The sequence below is a fragment of the Prionailurus viverrinus genome, chromosome F1 (assembly GCF_022837055.1).
Source record: "Prionailurus viverrinus isolate Anna chromosome F1, UM_Priviv_1.0, whole genome shotgun sequence".
Lineage (NCBI taxonomy): Eukaryota > Metazoa > Chordata > Mammalia > Carnivora > Felidae > Prionailurus > Prionailurus viverrinus.
Genome location: NC_062577.1, coordinates 2,519,139 through 2,531,583, shown reverse-complemented (window position 1 = coordinate 2,531,583; position 12,445 = coordinate 2,519,139). Strand labels below are relative to the sequence as shown.

General features: G+C 49.4%; 1 protein-coding gene across 1 annotated transcript in view; it reads left to right on the top strand.

Annotated features, from left to right (window-relative positions):
• EFCAB2 (EF-hand calcium binding domain 2) overlaps nucleotides 1-12,445 on the top strand; it is a 132,376-nt gene that overhangs the window by 93,529 nt on the left and 26,402 nt on the right. The window contains exon 3 of the mRNA XM_047840954.1: nucleotides 10,967-11,039. Within this exon, the coding sequence (XP_047696910.1) occupies nucleotides 10,967-11,039 (73 nt within the window). The remainder of the gene's footprint in view (nucleotides 1-10,966; nucleotides 11,040-12,445) is intronic.

Sequence of the window (12,445 nt, the reverse complement as noted above, 5' to 3'; positions counted from 1 at the left end):
GAGTTACAACAAGAGGCATCTTTGCCTCTCTATTTCCTGCTCCTGTCCTCCCCACCTCTCCCCTCCCCTCTCCTCTCAGGGAACGCGGGAAGCCTCTTGAAATAAATTCACCTAATGCATTGTCATTTGAAGAAAGAACACACCGGAGGAGAAAGGGTTAGTAGTACTTAAACACCCTCTGCCTTCCCCCTGCTGATCCAGGCTGGAGGGGCGCCTGTGCAGTGAGCTGCCTTCTTGGGCCAGAGTGGATCTGACTGTGGCTGGCAGGTGCTGTCCCATCGGTAGCGAGCCTGAGCCCTGTGCTCGGTGAAGAGTCCGGCAGAGAAACTGCTCTGGTCCTGTGCCCACAAGGAGCAGTTCACGGTGCTGCCTTCCTCACTGGGGGGCTCCGTCTTCTCCAGGTACTTTTACCTGCAAGGAATAGTAGACTGATAGCCAGCTTCCTGGCAACTTGTACTTCATGAAACACAATGTCTTAGATCTATCCAGTGCTGCCAAGTTTTTGATTTGATTTTGATTTTATTTTTTTTTAATATGAAATTTATTGTCAAATTTGTTTCCATACAACACCCAGTGCTCATCCCAACAGGTGCCCTCCTCAATACCCACCACCCACCCTCCCCTCCCTCCCATCCCCCATCAACCCTCAGTTTGTTCTCAGTTGGTTTTTTTTCCAATATATGAAGTTTATTGTCAAATTGGTTTCCATACAACACCCAGTGCTCATCCCAAAAGGTGCCCTCCTCACTACCCATCACCCACCCTCCCCTCCCTCCCACCCCCCATCAACCCTCAATTTGTTCTCAGTTTTTAAGAGTCTCCTATGGTTTGGTTCCCTCCCTCTCTAACCTCTTTTTTTTCCTTCCCCTCCCCTATGGGTTTCTGTTAAGTTTCTCAGGATCCACATAAGAGTGAAAACATACGGTATCTGTCTTTCTCTGTATGGCTTATTTCACTTAGCATCACACTCTCCAGTTCCATCCACGTTGCTACAAAAGGCCATATTTCATTCTTTCTCATTGCCACATAGTATTCCATTGTGTATATAAACCATAATTTCTTTACCCGTTCACCAGTTGATGGACATTTAGGCTCTTTCCATACTTTGGCTGTTGTTGAAAGTGCTGCTGTAAACATTGGGGTACAAGTGCCCCTATGCATCAGCCCTCCTGTATCCCTTGGGTAAATTCCTAGCAGCACTATTGCTGGGTCATAGGGTAGATCTATTTTTAATTTTTTGAGGACCCTCCACACTGTTTTCCAGAGCGGCTGCCCAATTTGCATTCCCACCAACAGTGCAAGAGGGTTCCTGTTTCTCCGTGTCCTCGCCAGCATCTGTAGTCTCCTGATTTGTTCATTTTAGCCACCCTGACTGGTGTGAGGTGGTATCTGAGTGTGGTTTTGATTTGTATTTCCCTGATGAGGAGCGATGTTGAGCATCTTTTCATGTGCCTGTTGGCCATCTGGATGTCTTCTTTAGAGAAGTGTCTGTTCATGTTTTCTGCCCATTTCTTCACTGGATTATTTGTTTTTCGGGTGTGGAGTTTGGTGAGTTCTTTATAGATTTTGGATACTAGCCCTTTGTCCGATATGTCATTTGCAAATATCTTTTCCCATTCCATTGGTTGCCTTTTAGTTTTGTTGCTTGTTTCCTTTGCAGTGCAGAAGCTTTTTATCTTCATGAGGTCCCAATAGTTCATTTTTGCTTTTAATTCCCTTGCCTTTGGAGATGTGTCATGTAAGAAATTGCTGCGGCTGAGGTCAGAGAGGTTTTTCCCTGCTTTCTCCTCTAGGGTTTTGATGGTTTCCTGTCTCACATTGAGGTCTTTTATCCATTTTGAGTTTATTTTTGTGAACGGCATAAGAAAGTGGTCTAGTTTCATCCTTCTGCATGTTGCTGTCCAGTTCTCCCAGCACCATTTGTTAACGAGACTATCTTTTTTCCATTGGATATTCTTTCCTGCTTTGTCAGAGATTAGTTGGCCATACTTTTGTGGGTCCAATTCTGGAGTCTCTATTCTATTCCATTGGTCTGTGTGTCTGTTTTTGTGCCAATACCATGCTGTCTTGATGATTACAGCTTTGTAGTAGAGGCTAAAGTCTGGGATTGTGATACCTCCCACTTTGGTTTTCTTCTTCAATATTATTACTTTGGCTATTCGGGGTCTTTTGTGGTTCCATAGGAATTTTAGGATTGCTTGTTCTAGCTTCAAGAAGAATGCTGGTGCAATTGATTGGGATTGCATTGAATGTGTAGATAGCTCTGGGTAGTATTGACATTTTAACAAGATCTATTCTTCCAATCCACGAGCATGGAATGTTTTGCCATTTCTTTGTATCTTCTTCAATTTCCTTCATAAGCTTTCTATGGTTTTCAGCATACAGATCTGTTACATCTTTGGTTAGATTTATTCCTAGGTATTTTATGCTTCTTGGTGCAATTGTGAATGGGATCAGTTTCTTTATTTGTCTTTCTGTTGCTTCATTATGAGTGTATAAGAATGCAACTGATTTCTGTACATTGATTTTGTATCCTGAGACCTTGCTGAATTCATGTATCAGTTCTAGTAGACTTTTGGTGGAGTCTGTTGGGTTTTCCATTTTAAAGTAATCTGTACACCCAGCATGGGGCTTGAATTCAACCCTGAGATCATGAGTCACATGCTCTATGAAGTGAGCCAGGGAGGCGCCCCCAGGTTTTTATTTTAAATGCTAAAGTACTGAGTTAAGAATATTGTAACTGATTTTGTTGTGAAATTGAAGAATGTTGTCACTAACGTATTTTCTTGTAAACTAAGATACCGTTAATGATCAACTTTTTAAAAAATTATTTATTTATTTTGAGAGAGAGAGAGAGGAAAGAACACAAGCAGGGGAGGAGCAGAAAGAGAGACAATCCCAAGCAGGCCCTGCGCTGTCAGCACAGAACCTGACATGGGGCTTGATCTCATGAACGTGAGATCGTGACCTGAGCCAAGATCAAGAGTTGGACGCTTAACCGACTGAGTCGCCCAGGCGTCCCAATAATCAACTTTTTAAGCCAAACATGATAAATATAGTATAACACAAAAAAGTAAATTGTTTTGCAGACAGTTTATATGAGGCAGGATTTCTGTTGTTATTTCTTTCTACTTTGGTTTTCCTGCCTGAGAATGAAATGTCCTTATCTTGTGTTTCCTTTTTAAGTTTACTTTTTACTAATCTCCATGCCCGACGTGGGGCTCGAACTCATGACCCAAGATCAAGAGTGGAATGCTCCGACTGAGCCAGCCAGGCACCCACTTCTTGTTATTATTTTCTTTCACGAACACTTTTTATTTAAAAAATTTCACACGTCTAGACAAACAGCAAGAGTGGCGCGTGGAAGGAATTCTTGTGTACGGTCCCCTAGATGCGCCAGTTATTAACATTCTGGCGCATTTGCTTTTGCCTGTGTTCCCTCTCTCTTATGACGTACACACACACCACATCTACACGATCTACGTATTTATACGTTTTATTATTTTATTTTGCTGGACTATTTGAGAGTGAGCTGTAGACGCTGTGACCTTTCCCCTGAAGTCCTCCAGTGTGTACCTTCTAAGAGCAAGAATATTCACTTACATAAGCCACCCGTGTGTGTGTGTGTGTGTGTGTGTGTGTGTGTGTGTGTGTAAGTATAATCTTAGAATCAGAGCCCCTGGGGAGAAAACTTTAAGAGGTCACTGGCTCATTCCCCCGCTTCTTGCAGGTAAATCCCTACCGTACAAAATTGCTATTTTCCAGGAGTGATAGACCCAGGTTCCCAAGGGACCAGGCCTGTGATGTGCATGTGCGAGGGACACAGCCTGGGGCACTCCTGAAGACACGGATGTTATGAACCAACACTGCGCTGAGCAAAACCTTATCTGAGGGCCAACTCTGTCCCTTGGGTCGTCTGTTTGGCGCCCTGGATCTGCCTTCAAGGTTCCCGTGGGATGGAACCTCCACTCTTCTTTGGAGGCGCCTTGTCACAGTCCCCGAGTTCCCTCCGTCTCGTGACATACTGGATCAGGTTTATGAGAGGTGGCGGCGTGCAGGGCTGAGGCGTGTGGATTCCAGCCTGTGTGTGTCGGGATCCCAGCCACTACTTCCCAGGGTGCTGGGGAAGTTACCCAATCTTTCTGTGGCCTGGTTTTGGTGGGTCGTCCTCGCAGGGCTGCCTTGGGGAGGAAGCGGGTAAGAGGATTTAGAGCAGTTGACAACAGAGCCCGGCCCGCTGGTGAAACCCTGTGCGCGGTTACCACTCCCCTTGCAGCCCGCAGGTGGTGGAGGGGAGGGAGTGGGCTGCAGGGTCTCCTTCTCCAAGTCCCAGAGGAGGTGACGGCTCCCAGCCGGAAGGCCGGTCAGTCTCCTGTGTCGCTGTCCTGCCCCCTGGTTGGGCCCGCAGCCCCGGCCCCCTGCTCTGGGGGCGCTAGAATGCGCAGCTATTTGTGGCCCTGGTAAGTTATTGAACATCTCGGGATCGTCTCCTGGTCTGTGAAATGGAGAGGGCAAGGCGCACACCCCATGGGACTGTCGCGAGGGGTCAAGGCCTCCGTGGGGACCGCGGGACCGGCGGCTGCACTGAATTCGAGCTTCTGGCCAGAGGCTGCGCGTGCCTCTCCAGAGCGGCCGCCTTAACCCTGTGTTCCCCTTGCCTGCCACTCGAGTCCCCCACTGCTGCCGCCCTGCACAGGCTTTCTGTCCCTCTCTCCCTGCAGGTGCCGGTGCTGTGATGACCGGTGGGCCTCTCTCCTGTCCAGATCCGAGCGGCGGGCCTCTCCTGTCCAGGATTGAGCCGTGGGCCTTTCTCTGTCCACATCCAAGTGGCAGGCTTCTCTCTGCCCAGATCCGAGTGGTGGGTTTCTTCTCTTAGGCCCCTGTAACACTTTGAACAGTGAGGTCATCCTGCAACCAGGGGTCCAGGCAGGGGGCAGTTGAGGGACCGTGGGAGGAAGAGAGGGGTGGAGAGGCTAAGACAGGACAGACGGAGCATGTGGCCAAGAGCTAGGCCGGCAGGTCTACAGTGGATGGCGGGAGGTGTCCTGACAGTTACAAGATGAGTGATTTATTCATTGTAAGGTTTATTTATATATTTTAAAAGAGAGAGAGAGTGTGCAGGAGAGCAAGGGAGAAGCAGAGGGAGGGAGGGAGGGAGGGAGAGAGAATCCCAAGCAGGCTCCACGCTGTCAGTGCAGAGCCCGACGTGGGGCTCCAACTCACAAACCGTGAGATCGCGACCTGAGCCGAAAACAGAGTCAGATGCTTCACCCACTGAAGCCACCCGGGCGCCCCCAAGATGAGCGACTTAGAACAAGGGCTGTGCTAGCAAAGGAAGCGGAGGGAGAGTAGTTGGAGGCGGTAAGGCACCTGTTAGAAATGTCTTAAGAGAGGGAAGTTACGTGAATATCTCAGGGCAAAAGAGGAAGCCACTAGTAAAGGGCTGAATGAAGATGTTGAGCGGGAGGCAAGTGTGTCCAGAAAAAGAGCCGAGACTGAGGGGGTTAAGACTATGCACACTGAGAGGGGCACTGAATAATGTATATACATGCTGGGGGGGAGAAATGGAGCCCAGCCTGGAACTCAGGAAAATGGAGAGGGGTGAGCTTTATTAGGGAAGGGCACTTTTAGTTCCTCGGAGGCTGAGAGGGAGAGGAGGGGAGGCTTGTACACACTTGGAAGGCGGTACAGGGGCCGGGCCTGTCGTGGGGGCGCCCGCCATCGGATGTGTGTCCCTCCCGAATTCATATGATGGAGCCTTGCCCCCCCACGTGATGGTGTTTGGAGGTGGTGGGCCTTTGGGAAGTGATTAAGTCTAGATGAGGTCACGGGGGTGGGGTCCCCGCGATGGATTGGGGCCCTTGAAAGAAGAGGGAGACCCAGAGCCCGCTCGCTGTCGGTCATGGGAGGATACGGAGAAAGGCGGTCATCCACAAGCTGGGAGCAGGGTTCTCACCAGGTCTTGGACTCTGCCTCCTTCAGAGCCGTGAGCTGCCTGTACCCAGGCTGCGGTGCGTAGCTGTGCGGCCTGGGCCGGCCGAGCGGGTGGTCGGCGGGTCAGCCGTGCCCGGTTCGCATGGGGGGGGACGCAGGTGACAGGCCGGTGGGGTCTTCCGCTGAGATTGGACGTACCTGTGGTTTTGAGCGTGAGGCCGGAGATGATTCAGAATGGCTGTTTGGGGGGCAGTTTGCTAGGGAAGCAGCAGGAAGCGAAAGCAAGGGGGTTAGGCAGCATGCGGGACGCTGGATGTTGGACGGCGTGAATCTGCAGCGGCCCGTGATCCTTTTGTTAGGTCTTTTCTTCCCGCAGTGCTTTGCCGGAGCAGAGGAAGGAAACCGGGGAGTTGCTCAGGGTTAGGGATTAATAGAGCAGGCAGGATGGAAGGTTCAGGGGCCCAGAATCCAGGACAGGAAACGGCAGGTCTGACTGGTTGACGGCAGCAAAGGAGCACGAATGCTCAGTGAATTCGCCGCCGCCCACAGCTCGAGGGCCAGTTTGTAGGGCTTCGGGGTGAGTTCTTGAGTTGTATTGTTCTTCAGGCCGCTGTGGACTCATCGGCCCCAGAAGCTTTGCCCTTTCCCCTTAGCGGAGTCAGGCTCTGTGCTTGAGGGCCAGAGAAAAGTAGCGCCTGTGTGGCTGGAGGGCATCAGACGAGCTGTTTTCCGTGGGCAAAGTGGGTCTTCCTGGCTGGATTCACTCAGGGGAGGAGACATGGTGATCGGTTCTTCAAAGGGGAGCCAGAGGGGTAGAGAAGACCTTTCCAGGCGGGAAGGAAGGACCTGCCCTTCTGACACGGAGCCTGCGGGTGGCAGGCCCCGGGCCAGCCGTGTGCCCCCTGAGTGCTCCCACCTCCCCAGGAGCACCCCCTCGCGAGCCCTGGTCTCTCCAGCCCTCTCCGCGCCGGCCCCTGCCCATCCGCGTTCGTGAGTGCCCACCTCCCTCCGGTCTTACGTTTCTTACAGAATCTTCCCTGGCCCCACGCCTCTGCCCCCCTCCCTAGACATCACTTCCTCCCCTTCGCTCCCCGGACCCATCCTCCCGGACCCCGTGCAGTCTGATTTCGACGCCGCCCTCCCTCCTCAAATATCACAACTGATCTTCCTTCCCTAAACCCATGCTCTCCGCAGCATGGGACACTGAGATGAGGCTCGCTTTCCCCACGTCTTTCCTCAGCTCCCTGGACGCGGCCCTCTGCGGAGTCCGCGCCTCCCCTCTGGCTCCTCTCCTCCGTGGCTAACGCGGGCCACTTCCTCGTACCGCTGGGTCAGCGCGGGCCCTCTAGAGAGTTCCTCCTGGACCCCTGGCTGGTGTCTTCCTGCCAGCACATTCCCGTCAGAGCCCACGGCTTCGCTGCCAGAGCTGTGTCTCCGGCCCGCACCTTCCTCCCGCTCAGGCCCTCCTGTGCGTCGGGTCTGGGGGTGGACGCCGCCCGGCCCGCCACCTAATAGTCAGCCCTTCCTGTGTCGTGGGGGCTGGCAGCGACCGAGGGCTCGTTGCAGCCTGGTTCAGGGGCACCTGGGGGGGCTCAGTCGGCTAAGCATCTGACTCTTGATTTTGGCTCAGGTCATGATCACACGGTTCGTGAGTTCGAGCCCTGCTCGGGCTCTCTGCGGACAGACTCAAAAAATAAATGAAAAGATTAAAAAACAAACAAACACCTGGTTAACGCTTCTCAGAGAGGCACGAGGGAGAATGATTACCTTGCTGACACGGTGCAAGGTGATTCTCTCTCTCTTTCTGTGTACCTCTCAACGTCTGACTCGTGATGGCAGCTCTTCCTAGCCATTTCCAGAAATAGGGAGTATTGGACTGATAATTTAACGTTTATTTATTTTTGGGACAGAGAGAGACAGAGCATGAACGGGGGAGGGGCAGAGAGAGAGGGAGACACAGAATCGGAAGCAGGCTCCAGGCTCCGAGCCATCAGCCCAGAGCCCGACGTGGGGCTCGAACTCACGGACCGCGAGATCGTGACCTGGCTGAAGTCGGACGCTTACCCGACTGCGCCACCCAGGCGCCCCTGGACTGATAATTTAAAATGTTCTAGTAGCCACAAGGAAACAAAAGGCAAAAGAGAAACAGGTGAAATTAATTTTAGTAATAAGTGTTAGTCAACCCGATATGTCTAAAATATTGTCATTTCAACATGTGTCAATTTAAAAATGATCGATGAAATATTTTACATTTGTGTGTGTGTGTGTGTGCTCAGTTTTTGAAATCTGTGTTTTACACTTACAGCCTGTTTTTGTTTGGGCTAGCCACCTGCGCAGTGCTCAGTAGCCAGACGGACGAAAGGGCCGCTGTCCTACACGCCTGCCCGCAGGCGGTTCCAGGTCCCCTCTCCACCCCCTACCCCCACCCCTGCCTCTGGTGTAGGGTAACCAGCTTTTCTTCGGGTCCCTCTGATTCTGGAGTTTCTTCAGTTTTCTTTTCTTTTCTTTCTTTTTAATGTTTTATTTATTTATGTATTTTTAATTTTTTTTTAATGTTTATTTCAGAGACAGAGCATAAGTGGGGGAAGGGCAGAGAGAGAGGGAGACAGAATCTGAAGCAGGCTTCAGGCTCTGAGCTGTCAGCACAGAGCCCGACGCGGGGCTCGAACTCACAAACCACGAGATCATGACCTGAGCTGAAGTCAGATGCTCAACCAACTGAGCCACCCAGGCGCCCCTGGAGTTTCAGTTTCCTGATGCACATAGCAAAAGGCCCGGAAGGTTATGGAAGGGCTAAATCTGTGAATACTTACCAAATCATGTTTTTGTCCCTGCCTCTCTTTGGTCTAATGTATACAGCAGCCAGTCTGATGTTACAACGATATGTTTACTAGTTCGGTGTTAGCCAGATTCACGGCACATCTTTAGGGACTTCTCGAAAGTATAGTCTTGTAAAATGCTTCAGTTTCTATGCACACCATCATGTTCAGATCCTGCCTTCACGTGGGACCTGGGCGGGAGAAACAATGCAGAAGTGTACAGACTGAGGTCCTCCGGTGGGTGTGAAACGTAGTCCGCAGGAAGACGTGGCGTGTATAGTGGGCCGTGTTTGTTACAAAGGAAAATCAGTAAATGAAAATTAAGAATCCCGTCTTCCGCAGTTAAAGACTTTTGATTTTCCCCTCGCTGCTCATCCCGCAGCCTCTGTAAGTGAAGAAGCCTAACATTCTAATTTAAACTGTTTTCTCAGGGGTGCCAGGGTGGCTCAGTCAGTTGAGCGTCCGACTTCAGCTCAGGTCACCATCTCACGGTTCGTGAGTTCGAGCCCCGCGTCGGGCTCTGTGCTGACAGCTCAGAGCCTGAAGCCTGCTTCAGATTCTGGGTTTCCTTCTCTCTCTGCCCCTCCCCTGCTCATGCTCTGTCTCTCTCCATCTCAAAAATAAATAAAAACATTTAAAAAACATTTTTAAATGTTTTCACAGGGCGCCTGGGGGACTCAGTTAAACATCCAACTCTTGGTTTTGGCTCAGGTCATGATCTAATGACCGCATGGGGCTCTGCACTGACAGTGGAGCCTGCTTGGGATTCTCTGCCCCTCCCTCTCTCCCTCCCTCCCTCTCTCTCAAAATAAATAAATAAACTTAAAAAAAAAAATGTTTTCTCAGTAAAATAGGGAGTAAGTATAACACCATCATTATTACCCAGAGTGGTAAAAAAAATATTCTAGTCAAGTGGGGTGCCTCGGTGGCTCAGTTGGTTAAGCGTCTGACTCTTGATTTGGGCTCAGGTCATGATCCCAGTGTCCTGGGATTGAGCCCCACATCAGGCTCTGTGCTGACAGCTCGGAACCTGCTTGGGATTCTCTCTCCCCGCCTCTTTCCCTGTCCTTGCTCACGCTCTCCCTCTCTCCCTCTCTTTCTCAAAATAAATAAATAAATATTTAAAAATTCTATTCAAGTGCATATTTGTGAAATTAAGTTAACATTCAAATATCACATCTTTAATTTTAATAAGTTTAAGTGGAAATCTTTATTTATTTATTTATTTTTTTCAACGTTTATTTATTTTTGGGACAGAGAGAGACAGAGCATGAACGGGCGAGGGGCAGAGAGAGGGAGACACAGAATCGGAAACAGGCTCCAGGCTCTGAGCCATCAGCCCAGAGCCCGACGCGGGGCTCGAACTCGCGGACCGCAAGATCGTGACCTGGCTGATGTCGGACGCTTAACCGACTGCGCCACCCAGGCGCCCCTAAGTGGAAATCTTTAATAATCTGTTCTAAATCCCCTCTCTTCACATCTAGGGAGTACCGAATAGAATTTATACTTTTCTTAGGTTATTTGCTGAATTGAATTACATCATTCTGGGGAGGGCAGGGGCGTAACTAATATTTATTGAGCGTATGCCATTCAATAAATCTTGCATAATATAAAGCAAGAACTATGCTTTATATTATGATAGTTCGTATTATTTTACTCTTAGGGTGTTCCCCGCCCCTTTCTAAGTATTTTGCACGAAGTCACTAGGTTTTAACCACCGGGTAGGCTTCTGCACCCAGAGATTAACCTGTGCAGCCTAGCACGTGATGGAGCTCAGATCTGAACCCTGACAATCTGACACTAGGGGCCACGCTTTTCAGTATTTTGCCGCTAATGTGGACTTTAACACAAACCTCTGAGGGAGATATTGTTGTCACCATTTTACAGATGCAGAAACTGAGGTTTGAAACAGCTAATTAACTTAAAATCAGCTAGTGAGTGCCTGACACTTCTTTTCCTTACCCCCCTCCCCTGTTTTCATTTTCTAGAACTTTCTGATTTGGGCTCGGGCTAATCCCCACAAACACTTCTTTCTTCTCCCTTTGGTTCACCTGTCTGCCTTTTCCTTCCCCCGGAAAAGTATCTGCTGTCCTCACGAGGTAGGACTTAATTGAGTGACCTCGGTGCTACATCTGCCCTGACCTTGTTTAGAGAAACACAGCGCTTGCTTTCCAAAGTTTATGTTCTAAAACTGTTGACCATTTTTTCCGCAGAGAGATCGGAACAATTATCAGGTCGCTAGGGTGCTGCCCGAGCGAAGGAGAGCTCCATGACCTGATCGCGGAGGTAAGCAGACCTGGGGCAAGGCTGCGTGCCGCGGGTTCCCTGCTTCGTCCATTCCTGGTGCCTAAAAACCCTTCCCTGCAGCTAAGCGTGTCCTAAAGTAATGAGGGTGCTTGGTGGAAACATTCGGGCAGCTTTACGGATCAGCCAGCCAACAGGGTCTGAACAAATTAATAGCAGATCTGGAACAAATGGCTTTGACTGAGTAACATGATGGCTCAAGTGAGGAGCCCACTTTATATTGTTTATACATTTTTTTTTAATGTTTATTTATTTCTTTTTGAGACGGGGTGAGAGAGAGTGCGCATGCACAAGCGGGGAGGGGCAGAGAGAGAGACACACGCAGAATCTGAAGCAGGCTCCAGGCTCCGAGCCGTCAGCACAGAGCCTGACTCGAGGCTCAAACCCACAAACTGGGAGATCATGACCTGAGCCGAAGTCAGATGCTTAACCAACTGAGCCCCCCAGGCAACCCTTATTTATACTCTTTAAACTTAGTTGAAGAAAGGCCAGCAGACAGACACAGGGGACTGACTATGTGCAGAGAGGATATTGGCACTGGAAAGGAATATACTGAATAACATCACTTCAGAGGGGATAGAAACGGAAACAGAGACTGGAAGAAATTTGTATTTATTTGGGGGAAATAAAACCAACTTTCCGAGCAAGTAGTAAACACAATAATAAGAACTAACTTGACACTGACCAAAGAGTCTAAGAATTTGAAAAATGGTTATTTGTAACAGTGTAGATGAGTCCTTGGAGAGAGTTATCCCGTAAAGCAGTGGTGAGTGGCCCAAGACCAGAGAGCTTCCTGCCCTGTTTGGTTTTCCAGCAAAGGATCTGCTCTAACTTCCGCATGCAGCTTTCAGTCCAACAAAGCGGGGTCCTGCGGGGAACCAAGCTCCCTGGGCCCCCACCACGAGAAGAACCTTTCCAGAACTGCTTTTGTGGGTGTGTGGGTCTCCAAGTGGGAGGAAACAGAGGACAGGCAAGGAAGCGCGATTTTGTTGATTTCCTTATTCCATGTGCCCAGCACAGCACCGGCCCCGGGCGCATCCGTTTCAGTTTCTCCATGATAATCGGTACTTCAAAGACAAATGAAATAACGTATTTGAATCCTAACACACTATATAAAGTTAAGGAATGGAAGATCAGGAAGGTAACTCTGGTACCCACCTCTTAGCATCTTGGTAACTAAAAGGCAGTACCAGTTTTTCATTAGCATTTAAAAATATTCAGTAAAGCACAAAATCTTTACGCTGGTTTTCCATTTGGGGACCCGGTGAAACTATTTTTACTCAGAGGAAAAAAAAAAAAACTTATTTTTCCCAAGTTGGTCCTCATTTTTATTTTATTTTATTTTTTTTAATTTTTTTTTAACGCTTATTTATTTTTGAGACAGAGAG